The sequence below is a fragment of the Pleurodeles waltl genome, chromosome 4_2 (assembly GCF_031143425.1).
Source record: "Pleurodeles waltl isolate 20211129_DDA chromosome 4_2, aPleWal1.hap1.20221129, whole genome shotgun sequence".
Classification (NCBI taxonomy): Eukaryota; Metazoa; Chordata; class Amphibia; order Caudata; family Salamandridae; genus Pleurodeles; species Pleurodeles waltl.
The window spans coordinates 362,613,597-362,639,869 of NC_090443.1; the positions used below are offsets into that span (position 1 = coordinate 362,613,597).

The 26,273-nt window shown below is 50.1% G+C and overlaps 1 protein-coding gene across 1 annotated transcript in view; it reads left to right on the forward strand.

Annotated features, from left to right (window-relative positions):
* The window catches only part of LOC138293867 (guanylyl cyclase C-like), a 695,267-nt gene that overhangs the window by 252,217 nt on the left and 416,777 nt on the right, over positions 1-26,273 (forward strand). The window contains exon 11 of the mRNA XM_069233168.1: positions 21,275-21,356. Within this exon, the coding sequence (XP_069089269.1) occupies positions 21,275-21,356 (82 nt within the window). The remainder of the gene's footprint in view (positions 1-21,274; positions 21,357-26,273) is intronic.

A 26,273-nucleotide genomic window follows, 5' to 3' on the forward strand; every position in this document is an offset into this window, starting at 1 on the left:
GGTGGGTTGGGGGGTTGGGTTGTTTAGGTTTTAGAGGCGGGTGCGGACTCGAGGTATTTGTAGTTTTTGGGGTGGGGTGGGCGACTGGGGGTGATTAGGGTTTAGGGGGAGGGGGGTCAGGGTTTAGGTTTAAGGGGTGGGTTGGGGGTTGGGGTGGTTTAGGTTTTAGGGGAGGGGGGTTGGGGTTCTGGTGATTTTGGGGGTGGGGGTTGGGGTAGTTGAGGGGATGGGAGGGTCGCTGTAATTTTTGGGGATGGGGGTTAGGGGGGAAGCATGCTGGAAGCGTGCATGCTGATCGCTAATGCCTTTACCAGGAATGCGTTTACAATGGTAAAATCGTTGTAAACGCATTTGTGGTAAAGGCATTAATGGTTAGAACGACCTCGTTGTTGAGCCACAGGTGCTTAAAGCACCTGTGGTTCCGATATATAACCCTCCCCTTCCTGTGTCCCCTTGGACAATGCACCTGTGCTACAAACAGACTCGATCAATATCCTGGACTTTCCTCCATCATCTCCTCATCCCATTGCACCTTCCCCTTTAAATACTAGCACTACAATAAACACCCTTTGATAAAAATCAACTTCGAGTATGTCATGTATTTCAAATATGTATTGATTGAAAAAGCTACAACCATTGCAAATGAACTGTACATAGAATGAGCATAGAATTAATGACCTGTAGCTGGCTGTTGTGATCACACCAGGAGTATTTGTCAAATCACCAGCATCTGCAAAATGAATATCCAGAGGTAACAGTAAGTGGGCAAAGAAGTGGGAAATACCAGCATGCCAGTGCCACACAGAGTGACAACAACACCCTCGACCCCTCCCAGTCCAGCTTCAGACGCAACCACAGCACCGAAACCGCCCTCCTCGCTGCCACAGACAACATCAGAAGCCACCTCGACAATGAAAAAACATCAGCCCTCATCCTTCTAGACCTATCAGCCGCCTTTGACCCCGTCTGTCACCACACCCTAAAATCCCGCCTCCACGCAGCAGGAATCCAGGACCAAGCCCTCGAATGGACCGCATCCTTCCTCGGCGGCAGAACCCAAAGAGTCCGCCTCCCCCGTACCAATCCAAAGCCTTCAACATCATCTGTGGCGTACCCCAGGGCTCATCCCTCAGCCCGACGCGGTTCAACATCTACATGGCCCCCTCGCACAAGTGGCCCGCCAGCACAACCTCAACATCATCTCCTATGCCGATGACACCCAACTCATCCTCTCCCTCACCAAGGACCCGCACACCGCCAAAACCAACCTCCACGAGGGACTAAAAGCCATCGCCGACTGGATGAGAGACAGCCAGCTTAAACTGAACTCGGACAAAACAGAGGTCCTCATCCTTGGGCGCACCTCCTCCGCCTGGGACAACTCATGGTGGCCGTCCACGCAGTGTCCCCCTCCAACACCCATCGACAGCGCACAAAACCTCGGCTTCACCCTCGACTCCTCACTCTCCATGTCAAAGCAGGTCAGCGCCATCTCCTCCTCCTGCTACAAAACCCTCCGCATGCTTCGCAGAGTTTACAAATGGATGCCAACAGAAACAAGAAAAACAGTAACCCAGGCCCTCGTCAGCAGCAGACTCAACTACGGCAATGCCCTCTACAACGGTATCTCATCCAAACTCCTCCAACGCTTCCAACGCATCCAAAACGCCTCTGCCCGACTCATCCTCAACATCCCTCGCCACTGCCACATCACCCCCCACCTAAGAGACCTTCACTGGCTTCCCGTCAACAAGAGGATCACCTTCAAGCTCCTCACCCACGCACACAAGGCACTCCACAACACCGGACCATCATACCTGAACAACAGACTCAGCTTCTACACCCCCAATCGGCACCTCCGCTCCGCTAACTTCGCCCTCGCCTCCATCCCCTGCATCCGACGCAAATCTTCCGGCGGCAGATCATTCTCGTACCTCGCCGCCAAGACCTGGAACACCCTCCCGCCGGATCTACGACAGAACCAGGACCTTCTTTCCTTCAGAAAACTCCTCAAGACTTGGCTCTTCGAGCAGTAGTAGCACCCTCCCCCCCCCCAGCGCCTTGAAACCCCCACGGGTATGTAGCGCACTTTACAAAATGATTGATTGATTACAACCAAAGCCATTGAAATGTAAAGTTGCACTGTCTCACCTGTGTGTCATTGCAACTCCTGACGGATCACAGATGTTCTGTTGTCCACATCCTCATCATCTGCCTCCTCATCCTCACTGTCCACAGGGTCCACTGCTGCCACAGGGGCATCTCCAGTCTCCTCCTCCTGCAGAAAAGGTATATGGCGTCTGCAGGCCAGGTTGTGCAACATGCAGCATGCCACTACCATCTGGCAGACCTTCTTGGGTGATTAGCACAGGGATCCACCTGTCAGATGGAGGCACCGGAACCTGGCCTTCAGGAGGCCAAAGGTCCTTTTAATGATCCTTCTGGTTCGCCCATGTGCCTCATTATAACGTTCTTCTGCCCTTGTCCTGGCATTCCTCACAGGGGTCAGCAGCCATGATAGGTTTGGGTAACCAGAGTCACCTGCAAATATTGAGGGACAACATTTAGCCACACACTATCCTATATGGCCAACACCATAGACATACACCAACATATACTGGGTGGGACCCAGGGCTCACCTATTAGCCACACCCAGTGCCTCTGTAGTTGAGACATCACATTTGGGATGCTGCTATTCCTCAGGACAAAGGCATCATGCACCGACCCAGGATACCTAGCATTGACGTGGGGGATGTACTGGTCCGCCAGCACACCATCTGCACATTCATGGAGTGGAAACTCTTAGGATTCCTGAACACCTTTTCATTCTGGTGGGAGGGACAAATGCAATATGTGTTCGTCAATCGCACCAATTATATTGGGGATATGTCCCATTGCATAGAATCCGGCCTTCACAGTGGTCAAATCCTCAACCTGGGGGAATGCAATGTAGCTGCACATGTGTTTTATCAGGGCAGACAACACTCATGCAGCACTATTGAGAACATTGTCTGTGACATTCCTGCTGCCAAGCCCACTGTCACTTGGAAAGAACCAGTTGCCTGGAAATGGAGCATGAATAGGACTTGCACAAGAGGGGGGATCATAGTGGGGTGACGGATAGCAGATATCAGGTCAGGCTCTAATTGGGCAGACAGCTCTGTGATTGTGGCCCTGTCGAGTCTAGAGGTGAGAATAATGTGCCTGTCCTCCAGTGTAGCCAAGTCCACCAGGGATCTGTACACAGGGGTATATTTCCATCTCCTATTCATCTGCAGCAGTAGGTATCTAAGGGACAAAAGAGTGAGGAGGCTGTCACAAACTGAACAATGGAGCCATAACAGCAGTCCCCAATCTGCAAACATGTTATGGGACATTGTGATTTGTGAAGTATGTGCCTATTTATCCTGTGACGCAGCATTAATCCATAGGCCTGTTCTCCCCCCCTGAAATGGTGTCCACCTGCCCTATGTGGAAGGACAGGTGAAAGTGAGGTAATGCCGCTGACATTGTACACCGTAGCGGTAGGTGGTCGAAAACCGCTGTGCAATTCCTCATTGGTTATAATTGGGCCCTATGGGGTACAGTGGGCAATGGTGATCTACGTCAGTGGTGACGGTATGCACCGCCTCTGACGTGACCGCCATTTTCTATCATATTCATCACTTGTTTCCTGACCTTTCATAAGGGAGGACCTACACTGCATGTGCTTCTGTGACCTGTGTCTGGAACCTACCATGGCCTGTGTGACTAGGGAAAGGACCCCAGCCTCCACTTCTGAGGAGTTGGAGCGACTGGCTGATGGGGTCCTACCCCAGTACGGACTGCTGTATGGGCCTCCAGACCAACAGGTGAGTACACTGTGGGCACGATGCATGTGGCATGAATGCATGGAGTTGTGTGTGTGAAGGCCTTGTGTAAAGGGGGTGGGTGGATGTCCTCTTGGTGGAGAACATGTTGTGTGCTAGGCTATGTATGTGCCAATGATGATGGAAATGGGTATGGTGGGCCATTTGTATTACTGGCTGAACTGTTTGTCTAATGGTGTTCTCCTATCTGTATTACCTCTGCAGGTCAGCGCCCATCAAATGAAGAGTATATGGCGTGCCATTGCCAAGGATGTTCAGACCCTAGGGGTCTATGGCAGGCGGAGCACCCACTGTCGCAAACAGTGGGAGGACCTGAGATGCTGGGCACGGAAGACTGTGGAGGCCCAGCTGGGTATGGCCTCCCAACGAAGAAGGGGTGCCCGTAGGACCCTGACCCCCCCCCATACTGGCGGTGGCCTATCTTGAGCTGGATGAGCCCTTGACAGCATCACAGCAACCACAAGGGAGTGAGAACAGTGACCCTCATTGAAGCTCACGGCTGGAGGGGTGGTATCCTGGTGGTGGTTGTTTGTCAGTGGGTGCCCCTAGGCCAGGCCAGACATAGCAGCGTAGGTCCTCTGGTGGCTAAGGGTCTGAAGGGAAAACACCTAGCTTGTTAGTATTCACTACTGGTCAGGGCTGTGTGGGTCCCAGGTGGGCTGCAGATGGCGGTGTGTACCCCTCCTCATTCCTTGTTGAGTAGCCATTTAACTGGTAGTACAATGCATAGTGCGTAGGCCTGTTCCCTGTGTGTGAGGGTGCTGTGTACACCAACAGTGGTGTTGGTGCAGTCATTGACCCAGTGTATCATTTGTCTCTCTCCCCCCCATCTTGTTTTGTCATACTGTCCTTATGTGCATTAGCATCATCTGGTGGAGGAGAAGAGGCACCGGCGACAGAGGGAGCTGCATCCCACAGGACCCTGGAGGCAGAGTCCACCTACACTGAGGGCACCAGTGTGACAGAGGGTGAGGGGAGCACCACGGCGGAGACTGGAGGGGACAACACAGACTCTGATACCTCCTCTGATGGGAGCTTTCTGGTGGTGGCGGACACCTTTGTGACCACCCCAGCTGCAGGTACAGCCACCACACCTCATACTAGCACCGCCCTCCCAGTAGCACCTCAGCGAGTTGCCCATGCCCGCTCACCCAGGAGGGTGGGCATCTCCTTCGCCCCAGGCACCTCAGGCATCCCCCCAGTGAACCCTGTTGCCCTGAGTGAGGAGGCTATTGACCTCCTGAGATCCATCTCTGTAGGGCAGTCAACCATTGTGAATGCCATCCAGGAGCTGGCAGCCCAGCTGCAGCAATCTAATGCATTCCTGGAGGGCATTCAGGGTGGATTGATGGCCCAACAGAGATCGATTCAAACTCTGGCCTCCTCTCTGATGGCAGCCATTGTCCCGGTTTAAACCGCCCCCACTCCAACTTCCACTTCCCAGTTCCATTCTCCTCAACCCCAACCCATCCCAAGCACACAGCCAGACGAGCATGCACACAAGACAACACCCAAGAGTGTCACAGGCAAACACAAGCACCGCACTTCATCCCACAGGCACTCACACAAACACCATTCATTTGCAGACACAACAATACCCACTATTTCCACTGTCTCCCCCTACTCCTCCTCCTCCTCCTCCACCTCCCACCCAGTTACGCCCACACTCACACTTGCATGCACTACATCATCATCAACTACCAGCAAAATCACCACACCAAGCAGAACACACACCTCACTGGCAGACACCTCCACAACATCCATGCACACGTCCCCTGTGTCCTCTCCCACTGTGTCTGTCCCTCCTCCTAAAGTACACAAACACAAGCACTCAGACACCCAACAGCCATCCACCTCACAACAGCATACAGCCCATGCACCTTCACCCAAATCCAGTAGAAAAACACCTCCAACAATCACTCCCTCATCCTCCACTTCCATTACTCCTCCCTCATCCCACCCCAATGTCCCTAAAATGTTTTTCCTTTCCCAGATTGACCTCTTCCCTACCCCTCCACCCCCCCATCCTGCACGTATTAGCAGGGGTGCAAGGACCCAGCCAAGCACCTCAGCCAAACAGTCCACGGGCCCAATGATAGCAGCACCTACTCATGGTGGAAAGGATTCCAGGCCACAAATACTGAAGGGAAAGGAGCCTGCACCATCCACAAAGAATGGGAAAGGAGCCTGCACCAGCCACAAAGAAGGGGAAGGAGCCTGCACCAGCCACAAAGAAAGGGAAGGAGCCTGCACCAGCCAAAAAGAAGGGGAAGGAGCCTGCATCAGCCACAAAGAAGGGAAAGGAGCCTGCACCATCCACAAAGAAGGGGAAGGAGCCTGCCCCAGCCACAAAGAAGGGGAAGGAGCCTGCACCAGCAGATGTCACGGAGCCCCCACCAGCAGCCGTGGTTGTGCAGCCATCAGAGAGTGCAGGGGCTGAGCAAGAGCCTCCCACAACCACCACCACAGTGCAGCTAATGGAGGGTGCAGGGGCTGAGCAGGAGCTTCCCACAACAACCACCACAGTGCAGTCATCGGAAGGTGCAGGGGTTGAGCAGGAGCCTCCCACAACAGCCACCACAGTGCAGCCATCAGAGGGTGCAGGGGCTGAGCAGGAGCCTCCCACAACCACCACCATAGTGCAGCCAATGGAGGGTGCAGGGGCTGAGCAGGAGCCTCCCACAACCACCACCACAGTGCAGCCTTCGGAGGGTGCAGGGGCTGACCAGGAGCCTCCCACAACAGCCACCACAGTGCAGCCATCAGAGGGTGCCCGGGCTGAGCAGGAGCCTCCCACAACAATCACCACAGTGCAGCCATCACTGCCGGCGGATGCCATATAGTCCAGCCTCCAAGGGCTGCTGTGCGGCCTGCCCCCTCCAGAACCAGTGTGGTATTCACCCACTTGAGAGACTGTGGCCTTGCACTCCCCAGGACCAAGCAAATGGCATGTTCGCCCTCCAGAACCAGTGGGCAAGTCACCTACTCGAGAGACTGTGGCCTTGCACTCCCCAGGACCAAGCACAGGGCATGTTGCCCCATACACAACCAGTGGGCAAGTCACCCACTCCAGAGACTGTGGCCTTGCACTCCCCAGGACCAAGCACAGGGCATATTGCCCCCTCCAGAACCAGTGGGCAAGTCGCCCACTCCAGAGACTGTGGCCTTGCACTCCCCAGGACCAAGCACAGGGCATGTTGCCCCCTCCAGAACCAGTGGGCAAGTCACCCACTCCATAGACTGTGGCCTTGTACTACCCAGGGCCAGGCACAGGGCATGTTGCCCCCTCCAGATCCAGTGGGCTTGTTTCCTCATCCGGCTGAGGTGCCCCCCTCCCCCTGAGGTGCCTGTTTATTTGCCAACTGATGCAGTGCAGTGTTCTCTCCGTATTGGGGCAGGATTCAAGTGGGGCCTTGGACTTTGCCCTGTGGCCATGTGGGCCCTGCGAACTATGGAGTGGGCAGTGTCCCTTTTTTATACACGTGTACAGATCTGTTTAATGTGTGAATCGGATTGTTGAATTTATTGTTGGACTGATTACAATCATTTTCATGAACTCCTGTTGCCTTCACATTATTCTGCAGACTTTTGTGATCAAATTCTTTTTGCAATGCATATGGTTGTGTGTATGGTGTGTGTGTGTCGGGTGTGTGTTGTGCGTGTGTGTGTGACTCTCTTGTTCCTCTGCCTCTCCCTTGTGTGCTAGATGGCTGTAGTCACCAACATCGTCTTCACCGGCGTTGGTGTTCCAGGTGGAGCATAACATAGAAGATCATTGGGAAATCATGCAGTTCTGGTTCCATGGCGGCGTGGTTCTTCCCTGTGTCTCCAACGGTGCGTCCTTTGACTTCTGTGCTCTGTTTCTGCCAGGCTTTTGATTGCATGTACCGCCCCGAAAAAGGTGGCGGTTTGCAGGGTCATAATATTGTGGGCGGTACTTTGTCTTCCGCCTGGCTGTGGGCAGCTACCGCCGTGGTGCCTGTTATTTCCACCCTGGCAGTCGGTGCGGTACATTGGCTGTCTATCGGAGATATCCACCGCCATTGTCATAATTTGGCGGTAGTTACTGCCAGCCTGTTGCCGATATTACTGCCACTTTATCACCGACCGTCAGAGTCGTAATGAGGGCCTAAATGTAATAAGATGTCCAGTATGAGGTGGTCATTGGTTTTATTCTTTAAAAAACTATGACACATTCCCTCACTAGAGTTCTCTAATGTTCATTTAGAAATCAAATATTGAGCAGGAGAAGGTTGATAACTCAGTTTAAGTCCTACGGCATTAATAGACATGGGCCCTCATTACAACCCTGGGGGTAAAGTCCGCTGACTGCCGTGCTGACGGCCACCAACATACTGTGTCTGCGGCGGGAATCCGCTACGGGTATTATGACCCACACTTAGAAATCCTCCACAATGCAGACACCCACACAAGTCTGCCGCACCAAAGTTCAGTGATAAACTGGCGGTACCAAAACCCACACTGTCACGCCAATAGGAATATGCCCACACTATCACGAACCACGAATCAACGCGGCGCTCTTTCAACCGCAGTAAACCATTGGCCGTACACACCGCCGCGCTCAAAGTACACACACACTCACAAAACACAACCACATTGGACAATTCAAAATACACACACCTGACACACATACATACACACCACACCCCACACTCATACCAATATAAAACACACACCCACATTACCCACAACCCCTTACAACAAAATGTTTGGAAGATCAGAGAGACAGAAAAGCAAAGACAACACCAGTATCCAGAGGCACACAACACCATCACTCATACACCATCCACGCACAACACACCACACACCCCAAAACATCACCCCACACATCACATCACACATCACTCACACCACATCATGGCACCTCAAAGACACCCCAGGTTTTCTGAGGAGGAGCTCAGGGTCATGGTGGAGGAAATCATCCGGGTAGAGCCACAGCTATTCGGATCACAGGTGCAGCAGACATCTATTGAAGGAAGATGGAGCTATGGTGGAGAATTGTCAACAGGGTCAGCGCAGTGGAACAGCATCCAAGAACACGGGATGACATCAGAAAGAGGTGGAACAACCTACGGGGGAAGGTACGTTCTATGGTATCCAGACACTAGGTAGCCGTACAGAGGACTGTCGGTGGACCCCCACCTCCTCCCCCACAACTAACAACATGGGAGGAGCAAGTCTTGGCGATCATGCATCCTGAGGGCCTCGCAGGAGTAGCAGGAGGACTTGACTTTGGTAAGTCATATCTTAACTATGATATCCCCTGCTACCTGCATGCCATCACAAACCCCAACCCCTACCCTCACACCCATCACTCCAACACCTCACATGTACCCCACTATCACAACCCACACATCCCAAAACCAAGCCCTGCATGTGACAACAATGCATGGACACCAATCACAGACCTGCATGGACACCCATCACCAGAGCATGTCCAAGGGAGAGACTCGCCCAGGGCACATAATCACCACTCACACAAGGGCCAAGTCAATATTGCAAGCACAGAAGTAGAGGGAAACACACCCATTGCACAAGATGGCACACACAGATACAATAACAATGCATTTACAGCCCAACAGGACCCCTACACAACGTCACCGGACAGGAGGTGCCAGCCATATCCAGTCCCCCCACAGAAGAGGCCCTCAGTGACGACAGCAGCTCTGCACGCCTGGATCAAGATGACCAGCCCGGTCCATCAGGGACCTCTGGACAGTCAGTTCCCCTGCCACAGTCCCAAACCACCACTAAACCTCCCCCTCAGGAAACACCAGCACAGCACTCACCCAGCGGGCCCATGCCACTGTCCCCAGGACACGTAAATTAGCAGTATGTCCACCACTACAGGGACCCCAGGCAAACCCACTAACACAGAACTAACACAGAACGATCAGGGACCTGGGGTCAGTGGCAGTAGGTACACGGTTCAGGGGACAGAGGCACAGGACAACAGGGAAGCTGGGAGGACTGCTGTGCGACAGAGGGAGGACAGACCCAGGGAACCCACTCTCCACGAGGCACTCTCCAGCATCATGGGAGCATACCACAGTTCCCAGGAGACCATGGGCACGGTACTGGCCAAGTTTCAGGAGACCCAGTGGCTGCAGGAGGACAATACCTGGGGATCAGGGAGGACTTGAAGTCCATTAACACCACCCTGGTCACCATTGCAGGGGTGCTGGCAGACATGGCCAACACCATGAGGGAGACAGTGGCATATCACCGGGCCCTTGACACCAGCCCGCACAATGAACAGCCTTCCACGTCCGCCGGGGCTAGTGCACATGAGGTCCCGCCACAGGACCAACAGGCCACCAGCACCCCAACCCCTGCAGAAGGAGACCCACCCCGCAAACAGTCCCTGCAATCCAGGCACAAGACAGAGAACATTGCCAAAACCCCGCTAGGAAATAAGACTCTCCTGATTGTCACCCTTATGTCCCACTATGTCACCCTGTCCACCTTGAACTGCCATTGCTCCACTTCCTATGCCCCCTTGGACAACGCACCTGTGATACCAAGAGACTGGTCTCTACCGTGGATATTCCTCCACCATAACCCCAGCCCATTGCACATCCCCCTCTACTTATTAGCACTTAAATAAACACCCTTGAATCACAAATGTATTATTACAACTTCTTCGACAAATATCATTGTTAATGTTCATTTGCACATACCAATGTATGACAGTTGTTGGGCAGCAGTAAACATAGCAGAAGGTACATAGTGAAATGGAAAGCCAAAATGAACTGTCAGGGTCCATACACAGAGGTTAAGAGGCTGACTTATACAATGTCCTACAGTAGTCAGATATGAGATGAGCAGTGCCAGTCTCTTACCTGTGTCTCACTTGAAGTACTGCATGATGCTGTTGTTTCAGTTTTCAATATCTTCTTCCTCTGCCTCCTCTTCCTCACTGTCCACAGGCTTGACAGCTGCCACAATACCATCATCAGGCCCATCCTCTTGCAGAAAAGGCACCTGGCATTGCAAAGCCAGGTTGTGCAACATGTAGCATGCCACGATTATTTGGCACACCTTCTTCAGTAAGTAGTATAGGGAGCCACCTGTTAGATGGAGGCACCGGAATCTGGCCTTCAGGAGGCCGAAAGACCGCTCAATAATGCATCTAGTTCACCCATGTGCCTCATTGTAGCGTTCCTCTGCACTTGTCTTGGCATTCCTCACTGTTGTCAGTAGCCATGAGAGGTTGTGGTAACCTGAGTCACCTGCAAATGTCGAGGGAAATCTGTTAGACACACACTAATCCTTAGGGACTACCCCATATCCAGACACCTATTCATACTGTGTGGGGACCTTGGGCTCACCTATTAGCCACACACGGTGCCTCTGGAGTTGCCCCATCACATAAGGGATGCTGCTATTCCTCAAAGTGTAAGCGTCATGCACAGAACCAGGATACTTGGCATTCACATGAGAGATTTACTGGTCTGCCAAACACATCATCTGCACATTCATTGAAAGGTAGCTTTTTCGATTTCTGTACACCTGTTCATTCCTGCGAGGGGGGGGTACAAATGCCACATGTGTACCATCAATGTCACCAATTATGTTGGGGATATGTCCCAGGGCATAGAAGTCAACTTTCACTGTGGACAAATCCTCCACCTGGGGGAAAACGATGTAGCTGCGAATGTGTTTCAGCGGGGCAGATAACACTCTGGTCAACACGTTAGAGAACATTGGCTGAGACATCCCTAACACCATGGCCACTGTTGTTTGGAAGGAACCACTTGCCAGGAAATGGAGCACTGACAGGACCTGCACTAGAGTGGGGATACCTGTGGGATGGCGGATAGCTGGCATTAGGTCAGGCTCCAATTGGGCACACGGTTCTTGGATTGTGGCACAATCAAGTCTGTAGGTGATAATGATGTGTCTGTATTCCATTGTCGACAGGTCCACCAGGAGTCTGTACACTGGAGGATGACTCCATCTCATCATCTGCCACAGCGGATGTGCCCTATGGAGGAGAATGGTGAGCAGAGGGTCATGTACCACATAGGTTGCACAAGTGTTTTTGCTGTAATGTGAGTAAATCCGTGTGTGGCGTTGTCTGTCCGTATTTCTGCCCAAATGTGCTGTGACGCAGTTAGGTGCCATGCCATGTGCCACCCTGAAATGGCGGCTGCCTGACCTGTAAGGAAGGACAAGGGGAAATGAGATAACTGCTGGCGTTGTGCAGCGTCGCGGTAGGCGCTCGAAGACCGCAGCACAATTCAGCATTGGTTATCATTGGGCCCTATGGGTTCCAGGAGCCGATGATGATGTACGTGACCACCATTTTCTATCTGTTCACTCACTTGATACCTGACCTTCAACAGGAGAGGACCTACACTGCAAGTGCTGCTGTGACCTGTGTCTGGAAGCGACAATGGCTCGAGTGTCTGGGGAAAGGGCCCCTGCCTTCACTTCGGAGGAGTTGGAGAGGCTAGTGGATGGGGTCCTCCCCCAGTACACGCTACTCTATGGTCCTCCAGACAAACAGGTGAGTACACTGTGAGCATGATGCATGGTACATGAATGTATGGAGTGGTGTGGATGGAAGATACATGTGGGGTTGGGGCTGATGCCTGCATGAGAGGATGATGAGTGTATGTGTGTCAGGGCATGGGAGGGAAGTAGTGGGCAATGAGTATGACGAACCAGATGGGGGAGTCATTTTCTTTCATCCTATACCTTTCCTATAGGTCAGCGCCCACCAGAAGAAGGGTATTTGGCGTGCAATCGCCAAGGAATTGTGGACCCTGGGGGTCTATGATAGACAGAGCACCCACTGCCACAAGAGATGGGAGGACCTGTGCTGCTGGAGCAAGAAGACGGCGCTGACCCAGCTGGGGATGGCCTCCCAACGTGGAAGGGGTGCCCGTCGCACCATGACCCCCCTGATGTTCCAGATCCTGGTGGTGGCATATCTGGAGTTCGATGGGCGCTTGAGGGCATCACAGCAGCCACAAGGGGGTGAGTACAGTCTCATTCAGCTGACTCAGAGCGCTTTACGAGGTGTCTGGGTGGGGAATGTGGGCTGTGGGTTCCCCTAGGCCATGGCGAACTTGGTAGGGTAGGTCCCTTGTTAGGCAGGCTTTGTGGCACTCCTACACCAATAGTAGTAATGGCCATTTACAAGTAGTCAGCCTCCTGTGGGTTCCAGGTGTGCAGCATATGGGGTTAGGCATAGTCCCCCATGGGCAGGTGTTTTTCCTGCTAACTGCTAGTGCATGGCCTAGTGCATAGGGCAGATCCCTGCGTGTTGTGTCCACCAACGGTATTGGTGTTGCTGGCATTTACCATGTGTCTCCTCTGTCTTTTCCCCCCATCATGTTTTGTCACCCTGGCCTTGTGTGCATTAGCATCATCTGGCGGAGGAGCAGAGGCACCGGAGACGGAGGAAGCTGCATCCCACATGGCCATGGAGGGTGAATCTACGGAGTCTGAAGTCACCAGTGGGACGGAGGGTGAGGGGAGCTCCAAGACGGGGACAGGAGGGGACACCAGCGACAGTGACTCCTCCTCTGATGGGAGCTCCCTTGTGGTGGTGGGCACCTCTGTGCCCACCGCAACAAAAGGGAACACCCACCACCCCCCCTACCAGCTCTGCCCTCCCAGCAGCCCCTCAGCGTGTTTCCCGTGCCTGCTCACCCAGGAGGGTGGGCATCTCCTTCGCCCCAGGCACCTCAGGCCCTGCCCCAGTCAGCCCTGCTGCCCTCAGTGAGGAGGCTATTGACCTCCTGAGATCCCTTACTGTTGGGCAGTCAACCATACTGAATGCCATCCAGGGTGTTGAGAGGCATTTGCAACAAACAAATACATACCTGGAGGGCATTCACTCTGGCGTGGCGGCCCAACATTGTGTTCCGCTTGTCTGTTGGCGGTTACCGCCGCGGTGTTTGTTTCTACCGCCGTGGCGGTCAGAGGGTTGAAGTGGCTGTCTGTGTTGGCGGTTTCCGCCATGGTCGTAATTCAATTTTTTGGACTGGCGGCCTTTACTGCTGGTATTACCGCCGCTTTATCACCGACCACTAGGGTTGTAATGAGGGCCATGATGTTTCGGCATTATACTACAGGCCTGATTCAGCAGCAGTTTCTCACTAAGAATGATCCTGTATACCATCATTGATATCACAAGCTGTTAGTTGCAATTTATTGTGCAGACTTTGAGGGCCTAGCAACCCTGATTTCTACTTGTATTTTTACTTCTTTTTCATATATGTTTGTTTTGAATGTTTTTGTATCTCATTTACATCTCTTTTGTGTGTATTGTATGGCCTATAGTTGAACACATAAAGTATTGATTGAACTAAAATCTCTGCATACCTTGGAATGCAAGTTATAATCTTACATTAAGTGAAAAGTGCCAAGGTATGCATAGAGCAAAAACTGGTCTCCTGTAATGGTTTGCATACATATAAATATAATAAAGAAAAGAAAAGAAAAAATGATGCCTATATATCTTTTGGTTTTCCAAGCTCTAGTAATAAGACTTCAAGAGCCATAGTTTTCTCAGTCCCAACTTTGATCAGTAGCTTTTTTTGAAACCAAATGACTCTTATTATCAACTGAAAGAAGATATACCTCCAAAATTTTATGTGGAGTTTGGCACAACCCATTGGTACATTATGTGTGGGCAAAAATGTTTACAGAGTCAGGTAGAGGTGGGCAGATTCCATGTACACAAAACATGTGCCCCCCCCCCCCATACTCCAGTTATAGGTTTGGGAACTTATGGCCTTCCACCCATGGGTTCACAGCTAGCTCTGTCATCAGAAACCATTGCCCTCACAGCCTGCCTGCCACTGAGCCACTAGGTCACAATGACAATTACCACGCCCTGTGTATGGTTGGATCACCATCAATGAATTCCCCTACCAGCCCTGCCTCGAAAGGCACTGCGTATTCATGCAGAGAAGACATTCAGCAACACCTGTACTGATGGAAAAAATCTCCCTGCACATAAGGGCCATTGAGATTGTTTGTTTCTGAAGCAAGAATTGGGGGCTTATTTTAAAAAAAGAAAATAATGTGAAATGAGTTAAAAAAAATGGAGGTCTACTCAGCATTATCAGTGACAAAAGAGCATGTGCCTTGCCGATGGATAAACCTTTGCCACAGAGATCCCCACTCGGCTGCCAGTCATATGTCAGGAGTGAAGGTCGATGCCTTCTCTGACCTGCAGGTTCATTGTCCAACCACCAAACTGCAAGTGACACTATTAGGTTTTTCAATGGTCCAATTTTAGTCAGGTATTCATTTTAGACTATTACAGTCACAAAATGGTGTAGGAGAATTGAGACATTGTCTGCCAATTAGTTTTAAATTGTCATGAATGAAGACCATTTCATGCAGTTTGCATGTAGGGCATGACATCTGAAAGTTTTTGAATATACCCAGTATAAGTCAACTTACCCTTTTGTTTGGGGTCCCTCTATTAACCCCCATTTTTTAGCAATTACATTTATGGAATAGTGTGTTTTGAAGCTCTGATATGTGATGAATTATTAGTGTTAGATTGTATAAGCCATACAGCCTGCTAAATGAGAGAATGCCATAATTTAAGGTTAAAATTCTACACTTCGTTGGGTTAATGGAATTGATTGGTAGAAAAGCATGAGATCCTATTAGACCTTTTCATGATTCCTCAGTATTTATTTTTCAAAGTGTGGTATATCTGTGTTTTTCTCGGATATGTTCATGAATTACATAATGATTATAGAAAGAAATATCAAAGACAAATTAAATGTATTTTAGACATATATTTAGAGGATGTAGTGCATGGTTTACAAAGCTCTTTAGGTTGCAAACCCTGTGATTCCCTACATCCCAGGTTATGCGACGAGAAAAGGCTTTTTACACTGTAAAAAAGCCTTTTTATGAGTTGGAAAACGGTTTCTGTCTTGTAAAAGTACTTCTGCAACTCTTTGAATCACAAGCAAAAGGCAAAATGAAAGGGGTATTTCTCTTTATTTGTGATTCTGAAAGATATATACATATAAATTTGACGCCGTTTGATGGTTCCACAATAAAAAAACAGTTGTCACTTCAGCTGCTGTCTGGACAGTTTCGGGGTGATTCATCAAGCAGGAATCAAAAAAAGGGGGTGTCTCAAAAAGCTTTTTCCCCATTCATTTTTCCATAGGAATTAGGGATTTTGATTTTGAACAGCGATAGCGCATGAACCACTGGACGGAATTACACCAAATTTGGCAGAAAGGTAGCACTTGGTCCCGAAAGAGCCCTTTTTGTTATTTGGTGTAAATCAGTTCAGTAGTTTTAGAGAAGTTAAAGAAAATCCAAATTTGTATTTTATTGGGACACAAAGGCTCCACGAACCCTCCTGATCTTGTGATGAGTTCTGATTGGCTGTCAACACTTCATCAAGGAAGTGTTGGGCTTCAGCCGAGTCCCAGAAAAAAAGTGCAAAAAAAAAACAAAAAGGGCCAGAGTAGAGTCAACCTGACCCCTTTGCTCTGGTGCTGGGGTCCCTCCTAGAGCTAAAAAAAATAATTTGTAAAAATGTTGCAGCAATTAAAAACAAAAAAAAATAGCATGGGCTCCTTTGCTTGTTTAACTGTAGCCCCCTGGTGGGCCAAGTCCTGCGGGCATTCATATTTTAATGTAGGGAGACACCCACCCCCACTACACCAGGGGCTACTACCTCCTCAGGGCAAATAAAATGATGTGTGCGTGGGGCCACCCGGCCCCCTGCAGCCCCAGGGACCGCCACCTCCCTGGCTTTTCAATGCAATTCAATTCTGGGGGGGCAAAGTTAATGTAGGGGGACAGCCCAGGCTCCCCACACCTCCGGGGACCGCCACCTACCTAAGGACTCTAACTAAAACGGATGCAGGGGCAGCCCCGGGGACTGCCACCTCCCTGGGTCTATATTCAAATAGAGTGCAGGGGTGCCGCATGACCTGCCCCACCCCCAGCAGTCCCAGGGACCACCATCTCCCTGGGGCAATAATAAAAAGAATGATACGGGGTCCGTTACGGAGCCTCGGGGACCACCACCTCCCCGGGGCTATGCTTGTGGGAAGGGGGCCACTGATGGTCCTGGAGACCACCACCCCCCAGGGCCAGCTCCTGCTATGTTTGCTTTTTCTTGGTGGGAGCTTTGACAGGTCCCACCAAGCAAAAGCAAGCAAAGTCTGCTTTCTGCAAGAGAGAGCTGCCAAACAGCTCTCCCTTGCAGAAAGCGGAGTTTTCATCTGTCTTCCCTGCACTCAAATATGCGTGCAGGGAAGACAGATTGCTACTTAAAGCAGCTTCCTGCTTGTGGGAGCAATGCTGGCTCCCACAGAACATGGTCCTTGCCGCCCCCGAGGTCCTGTCACAGAGAGAGATAGTCATTGTAATGGTCTCACCATGCAATGACTATGGCAAGTAGTTACAAGTTGCATAATGGTTACGGTCAGAGACCCTCACACTGCAAGTTGAGGGTTCTAGTCCAGGTGTGTCTGTGGTCATTTCTCTACTTTAATTAACTTAAAAGTTTAAGGTTCATACTGAAAGGTGATTTTACTCTTTTTAATTGATAAATACATGTTTATTTTCAATTTGTCCAGAAATATCTCATTCTAATTATATCATCCACCAAAGCCTAAACAAACTCTCTATCTCTCTCCCTCTCACTCTCTTTCTCTCTCAATTTCTCTTTTTCAATCTCTTTCACCCACTCAGATCCTTACGCACCCACTCACACTTGTGCACCCACTCACAGCCCCACTCAGACCCTGGTGTACCCATTCACTCACAGCCCCACTCAGATCCTGGTGCACCCACTCATAGCCCCACTCAGACCCTTACACACCCACTCACAGACCCACTCAGACCCTCACTCACCCACTCACAGACCCACTGAAACCCTTCCGCACCCACTCACAGACCCACACAGAAACTGACGCACCCACTAAGACACTGATGCACCCACTTTCACACCCAGACAGACACTCTCACACCCACTCTCACCCACTCTCACACCCAAATACACCCTCTTACACCTATTCTCACACCCAGAGAGACAGGCCACAGCGACTCACACTGCGCACGCCTAAGGGCCACGCGCGGCATGGCATTGGGTGCTTAAGGGGGTTGGCCACAGGGTCTGGACGCTGGCAGTGGTTGGATTAAAGTACAGTAATAACAATTACTTTACGTTAAAAAAAGCATAGAAATTCACTGAAAAAAAAAAAAGGTTACAGGGACGTTATAGCTAGGAAATACAATTTAAAAAATATAGAAATTCACTTACTTATTTACTTTAGCTAACTCTAACTATAACAGGTGAATTTCTACGGTTTGGTACGCTTAAAATGTGAGCCTAACTATAACGTCCCTGTAATCTTTGTTTTTTTTTTGTGAATGTATATGTATATATATATATATATATATATATATATATATATATATATATATATATATATATATATATATATATAAATATGGACACACACAAGCAGTTTGTAACCGCAGTTACAATCACAAAGCATTGATAAGTTACCGACCCCGATTTGGAGTGGTAAATGGTTCTCAAAGAGAACGCTGTCCGTGTGGAACAGCTTCCTCCTTCAGAAATTTGTGTCAGCCTCAGTGGTACAGGCAATATTGCTCAGTGGACCGACTCTACTCATCATCGCCAGTCCGCCCCTGAAGTCTTCCCAAACATTTTTGCTTTTAAACTACCACGCTCTACGAGACTCACGGGCCCGTATTTATACTCCGTTTGCGCCGAATTAGCGTCGTTTTTTTCGACGCAAATTCGGCGCAAAACTAACGCCATATTTATACTTTGGCGTTAGACGCGTCTAGCGCCAAAGTATTGGCAAAGAGCGTCATTTTTTAGCGTGAACGCCTTCCTTGCGTTAATGAGATGCAAGGAAGGCGTTCCCGTCTGAAAAAATGACGGCGACGCAAATGCGTCGTATTTATACTCCCGGGCAAAAATCACGCCCGGGAGGTGGCGGGTCGAAAAACCCCGCATTTGCGCCACATTTTAACGCCTGGGTCAGGGTAGGCGTTAAGGGGCCTGTGGGCTCAAAATGAGCCCACAGGTGCCCTCCCCTGCCCCCAGGGACCCCCCCTGCCACCCCTGCCCACCCCAGGAGGACACCCGAGGATGGAGGGACCCACCCCAGGGACATTCAGGTAAGTTCACGTAAGTATAATTTTTGTTATTTTTCAATTTTTTTTGGGTGGCATAGGGGGGCCTTATTTGTGCCCCCCTACATGCCACTATGCCCAATGACCATGCCCAGGGGACATAAGTCCCCTGGGCATGGCCATTGGGCAAGGGGGCATGACTCCTGTCTTTACTAAGACAGGAGTCATTTAAATGGCGTCTGGGCGTCGAAAAAATGGCGCTAATCGGGTTAAGACGATTTTTTAGCGTCAACCCGACTTGCGCCATTTTAAGACGCCCTAGCGCCATTTTCCCCCTACGCCGGCGCTGCCTGGTCTACGTGGTTTTTTTCCACGCACACCAGGCAGCGCCGGTCTGATTGCGCCGTCTAACGCCATTCCATAAATACGGCGCCCGCATGGCGCTTCAGAATGGCGCTAGACGGCGCTAAATTTTTTGACGCTAAACTGCGTTAGCGCAGTTTAGCGTCAAAAAGTATAAATATGGGCCACAATACTTTTAAAAAGTTGCACATTTAAGAATGCAGGATTTAGGTCTGCTGTCCCTTGCAGGCGCCCCTCCCTGCAATGGGAACCAATCAGAGAGCCCGCAAACCGTGACATGCCTAATTTACCTTTACTAGTCAGATAGTTTTGCAAGCCCCTAAGAATGTAGAATCTGCTATGTGACCTCTTGGTACACAGGCTGTATCGCAGACTGCACATTCATGCATCAGCTAGTCAGTGTGCACATCCGGGATCCTGGTTTGCAGATGGATGCTCCTACATTAGGCCTTCAACGAGGTATCCTACTTAATTATACTACATGATTAACTTTTAATTGCGTATCTGCATAAAGTGTGTTATTTTATATCATATAAGTTCTACTGGAACCAAAGCGCTTCTATATCCTTCAAATTCCCTTCTCCAGGCACCTGGTTGCATATGTTTACAGCATGTGAAAAAAAGTGAAAAACTGTGTAATTGAGGATGGGGATTTTACACGATAAACAACTAGAAAACGAAACATTCTAGACAAATTAATTTACTCATGTAAACTTACGCAGTCAAATATACAGGAGGGCAAAATAACATACATTTCCTTGTGCGACTCAACAGGCGACTTCTGTTTTTGTCTCTGACAAACAGTTTCCACTTGCATATTATTTGGATGAAAAATAAACATAAAGGGACATATTTATACTCCGTTTGCGCCGAATTAGCGTCGTTTTTTTCATCGCAAATTCGGCGCAAAACTAACGCCATATTTATACTTTGGCGTTAGACGCGTCTAGCGCCAAAGTATGAGTAAAGAGCGTCATTTTTTTGCATGAACGCCTTCCTTGCGTTAATGAGATGCAAGGAAGGCGTTCCCGTCTAAAAAAATGACGGCGACGCAAATGCGTCGTATTTATACTCCCGGGCAAAAATCACGCCCGGGAGGTGGCGGGTCAAAAAACCCCGCATTTGCGCCACTATTTAACGCCTGGGTCAGGGTAGGCGTTAAGGGGCCTGTGGGCTCAAAATGAGCCCACAGGTGCCCTCCCCTGCCCCCAGGGACCCCCCTGCCACCCCTGCCCACCCCAGGAGGACACCCAAGGATGGAGGGACCCACCCCAGGGACATTCAGGTAAGTTCAGGTAAGTATAATTTTTTATATTTTTTAATTTTTTTTGTGTGGCATAGGGGGGCCTTATTTGTGCCCCCCTACATGCCACTATGCCCAATGACCATGCCCAGGGGACATAAGTCCCCTGGGCATGGCCATTGGGCAAGGGGGCATGACTCCTGTCTTTACTAAGACAGGAGTCATTTAAATGGCGTCTGGGCGTCGAAAATAATGGTGCAAATCGGGTTGAGGCGATTTTTTTGCCTCAACCTGACTTGCCCCATTTTAAGACGCCCTAACGCCATTTTCCCCCTACGCCGGCGCTGCCTGGTCTACGTGGTTTTTTTCCACGCACACCAGGCAGCGCCGGTCTGCTTGCGCCGGCTAACGCCATTCCATAAATACGGTGCCCGCATGGCGCTTCAGAATGGCGTTAGACGGCGCTAAATTTTTTGACGCTAAACTGCGTTAGCGCAGTTTAGCGTCAAAAAGTATAAATATGGGCCAAAAAATCTTTAGCATGACGCAGGTTTTTATGATCTGTTTATGGGAACTGTGATCAAGACTTGCCTCAGGTTCATCTTTGTGTGTCACTGCATTATGACGTTGCTCACGGTTTTCATTGTATTCGTTTCAGGTCCTCACATTCTGACCATCGCCATTTTTACCCTGACCATCACAGTGTTGGTTGGCCTCGTTGTTGCTTTGTTCCTACTCAGGTATGTCAAACATATTTCCGGTTTATTATTACACATGTGTTTTGAGAGTTTAGTTTATAGACATGTAATATGTGCTTTATTTGACGGTAGGCTGGTGGTCAGTATTTAAGAGCAAGTTCCAGAAAAATGTCACATTACCTTGTCATTTCTAGATAATAGCCCAGAATTGGGAAATACCGAACAGACGTGGATTTACTTCCCCCATTTACGCATGTGTTTTCTGTCTGTGAGACCCAGCTACTCAGTTGGAACTCAGCTCTTCTTTTACCACACCCCGGGCCAGTTGTGGCTTGCGGGCGTAGAAGGGGCGGGGTGGCACGTGGAGGGGGGGAATAAACATTATATACATTTTTTTTTAAACCCTCTTACCTGCACGCCGCTTTGCCACTCCGCTCCTCCGTTTCCTCTGCTGCAGGCTGCAGACACAAGCTCCCAGCCTTCCCTGTGGCTAATCCTGACGCTGCCCAGAGCAGTGTCAGCATTGGCTGGGAGTGCCAAGCTAGGGAGCTCCCAGGCATACTGGGATCCTGTGCCTGCTCTCTCCAACCCTGGAAAGAGCACACTGTGCTGAGATGGCCGGCCTAACACACATGCACTCTGAGGGGGAGTGCTGTGCACACCCCCTCACTGCTCGTCACCCCCGTGGCCCGCCCCTTTACAAGGAAATGATAATAAACTCCATTTGTTATCATTTTCTTGTAAAGGTTTTGCAGCTGTTGCTGCTTGCAAGGAGCACAATGCTCCTCCACCCTAATGGAGGAGCCACCCCTGCCCAGGGCCAGATATGAAAAAGTCACACAACGCAGCAAGACAACTTGCTGCACTGCGTGACAGGGAGGGAGCAGTTATATAGCATATCCACAAAAATATGACTCATTTCTGTTCTCTCCCTGCACTGGTGCACAAGACTGCTGCCTAGCTGCAAAGCAGGCACACTTGCTCCATGGTGCAAGGGCGCTAGTGTTACAGGCAGGACTGTTTTTGTACTGAAAGCCACCTTCCTACACAAAAACAAGTGTTTGAGGCATTTTCCTCCTTCTACTTTCCAAGTACGCTGTAGAATGCAGCATACGTAGAAAGAGAGAATAACAAGGAAAAATAAAGTTATTTCTCTTTGTTATGCCTCTGTTGGGAATGCATTGCATGTTGACACATTCCCAGTTTTACAAGTCTTTGTAAATTTGGAAACGTGCCAAAATCCATTGGTGGATTCATGGGAACACCCATGCTCCACAAATGGAATACCTTACTAATGAAGAGTAATGGAAGGCAACGATTTATGCTAACTTGCCTTACTCTGGATTTACTAAACCATACAGCGCTATGCAAGGTGGCTTTGCGTGGCTTAGTAAATCTCACTTAAGCCTTGCCGTGTTTCCTTGTGTGTCGCAAGGGCAATGCAAGAACTTTGTAAATCGGGCCTCCAATATGTTAGGGCCAGGTAAAATCAAGGGACTCGGGATCGGGTGGAGTACTGTCTCCCAAAGAGACAGCACTCCTCTCAACTGGTGATCACCAAAGAGATTTTGAAGGCAAGGACTTTGCCAACAGTGGTGCAGTAAGTGCAGTGGCACTGGGGCCCGGAGACCTATGGGTCCTACAGAATTGTGTTTATTACAGCATTTTTACTAGCTGCCCAACAGTAAGGGCATTCATTTGCAGTGGTGGCTCTGCTATGGCGGAGGAGCGTCGCCCCACCGCCACCAGCAACCGCTGCAAATCCTTTAACAAGGAAAAGATAATAAACTAAGTTTATTATCTTTTCCTAGTTAAAGGAGTGGGGCATGTGGGATGGCGAGCACTGTCGGGAGTGAACTGTGCATTTCCCTCAGAACACGTGTGTTTGGCAGGCCATCTTGGGCCAGCCAAACACATGTGCGCAGTGTGCTCTCTCCAGCCCAGCACTTTGTTGCCGGGCTGGAGAGAGCAGGCACAGGATCCCAGTCTGCCTGAGAGCGTCCTGGCTGGACACCCCCAGGCAATCCTAACACTGCTCTGAGCAGCGTCAGGATTGGCCTCAGGGCAGGCTGGGAGTCTGTGCTTGCCTGGCCCGGTGTAGAGACGACTGAGGATCGGGGGCATGGTACGGCAGGAAGGTACGTTTAAACATTTTTTTTTTAAATGTTATTAATGTCCCCACCCACACGCCGCTCTGCCCCCTGTAACCCTCGTGAGACGCAACTGTTCATTTGCCTTGCTTGCACCCAGGCCCACTGCAGGATTGCTACACCACTATTTGAAGGAGTGGGAGTCACCGCTCTAGGTCAGGTGTCTGATAGAATGTCACTCCAGGGCAAACAGTTTTGCATGTCTCTGGGCTCCATTGCGATGCTAAAACAGAAAACCTACCAGAAAGAAGGTATTTTTCCCATTAGCAGTTAAATAGTGCAAAACGAAGGAACTTCAAATGTAATCCTGTCAATCCCCCACAGACGGTTCACAGTATATACAGAAAGTGCGTTTATTTCAGGTCATTCTTAAAACACATCTGAATTTTGCCGTTGGGAGGGATAACAACTAAAGCCTTGTGGATAATGCACTGCTACTGCCAGTTTGCCTGTGTATTGGCATCACTGGAATATTGCAGCAGTGCAGGAACAAATCATGATGACAAACTTACATGGCAAGAAAAGACAAGAAATGTAGCGCTTTCTGTAGCAGTATTATTTAATTATTTAGTCATTTTAACAACTATTAATACTGCTTGGGTAAAGTGGCGACTGCACAGTGTCAGTCTAACACCTGTTGAGGAATCAGCAACTTCAAGGTGATCCTGTTAACCTTTGTACAGCATCTGACACTCTGCAGAACTCCATGCTGTGCTATTTATTTAGTATTTTTAATCTGTTTGAACTACAAACCATATTTTGTTTAAACTCTGCAAACTATGCAGCAGATGCTGGATTATGGTGCAAAAAGCAGCAAATCTGTGGTCTGATAGAGACCTCTGGCCATAGATTCCTTACCTTAGAATTATCCCCAGGTGTCTGACTGGATCCAGAAATGCTTTGTGGGCAGTACCCCTGCACACTGGTAAGTGGTGTTGTTTGCCTCCAAGTGGCGTCTGTGCCAGAAGTGATGTGTGCTGTGCAGATATTGGTGCCACTGCAGCACACTATTGTCAGTTCTTTTTTTCCACGCCAGTCAGCATAGATCTGGAGAGAGCTACCCTGTCATTTTTTGTTTTTGTTTTTTTAAACTTTTTGTTGAAGTTTTTTTAGACTTGTGCCCTGGCGTGGCAGGGATGTCAACAAGGAAGGCTGAACTCAAGCCCTGCTGCTCCTGTCACTGACAAATGTTGGTGAGAGACCCGCACCTCATCTGTATCAGGTGCTTTGAGCGCAACCACAACGCAAAGACCTACATCGACTGCCACTGCAAGCACCCCAAGGCCTTGAAGGAGCAATTCCTCAAGCTCCTGGCTGCTCAACGTGCAACATTACAACAGTCTTGATGCTGGTAGAGAGGAAGGACCCGGGATCGGTCCCAGAGCCATCGATCTTTATCTGCCCCGTCTGTTGAATTTCTCCAACGAGACAAGAGAGTGTTGACACTAGAGGCCAGGTTCTGTGGTTGAGCTTGCGCCATCTCTGTGCCTCCCTGAGTATCCGGCAGCTTGAGTGACCCCCTCCACCCAACTTTGGGAATTTTATGTGGCTATGCATAACATTTTTGGATGGTCCATACCCTCTGGAGCACCTTTGGATCCCTGTGGGTTCAGGAGGGGCCCCTACTGGTCTTTCACCAGCAGTTTTGCCTTCTGCAACAGTCGGGCCCCTTGGATCCACAGATGGATTCGGACCGGTGCCAGTTGAGCCACCTCGACCTTCCCCAGTGCCAGCCCAGCTAGTGACGGTTCAAGCGTTGCTGTGGCTCTTCTGCAGCACCATCCTCATTCTTATCCACAACTCCAACATGGAGCTAGCTGGGCTTTGTCTGTCACTGAATCCAGCACCTACTTGAGCCATGCCATCCAGGCTGGAGCCTAGGGGCTAGGGCTAGTCCTATGGGCTAGAACTTGGGAAGAAATGGGAGGGGGCAACTCGACCCTAAAAAATACCAGCCAGAAGATGCCACCAAGCACACCCAGTGTGAAAATTTGACAGATGCCAGTGGACTGGACACCTCCCCAGATATTAGCTTGGTCCCTCCTCCTCCTCCTCCATTCATCTGAGCTGTTTTGGACACAGTGCACTTTCAAGCTTATACTCCTGAGCAGCAAGTTCAAGATACTCAGGCTATGATACTGATGTTTCAGTCTCTTTTCTGGGTTTCAGTGAGAATGACTCTCAGGCTGCTGGCCCTCATGGCCTCCTGTATCCTGCTTGTGACACATGCCTTTTGGCATATGAGGGCTCTGCACTGGGACCTGAGGTTCCAGTGGGCGCAGCATGAGGGGGATCTCTCTGACATGGTCCAGATCTCGGAGGGAACTGCAAAAGATGTGCAGTGGTGGTTAATGAACCGCAATTGGTTTAGTGGCAGAACCCTGTCCTTCCCAAACCAGATCAGCACCATTGCCTTTTGGTACTGCTGCAAGCAGGGCAGGGTGGGGTTGTGAACCCTTTGTTAGGAGGCACCACACCTCTGGACATAGCTGTAACGTCAGGTCTTTTCCCTGGTGTTTCAACACCCGGCAGGCTCTCTGAGCATCAGGGCAGACGAACGAAGCCGAAGATGCATAGCGGATCAGGAATTGCATCTCCATCCGGACGTGGTGCAAGGTCTCTTTCAGCAGCTGTGAGAGCTTTGGTTAGATTTGGTGCCACCTAGAAAAACGTGCAATGTCTGCAGTTTTGCGTGCTGGAGTTCCCACTGTGGCACTCGCTCTGAGTCTCGAGAGGAGCTCAGCCCTCCTGTCCACCTTTCCACCCATTGCACTCCTGCTCAGAGTTCTCAAGAAGATCAGAAACGATC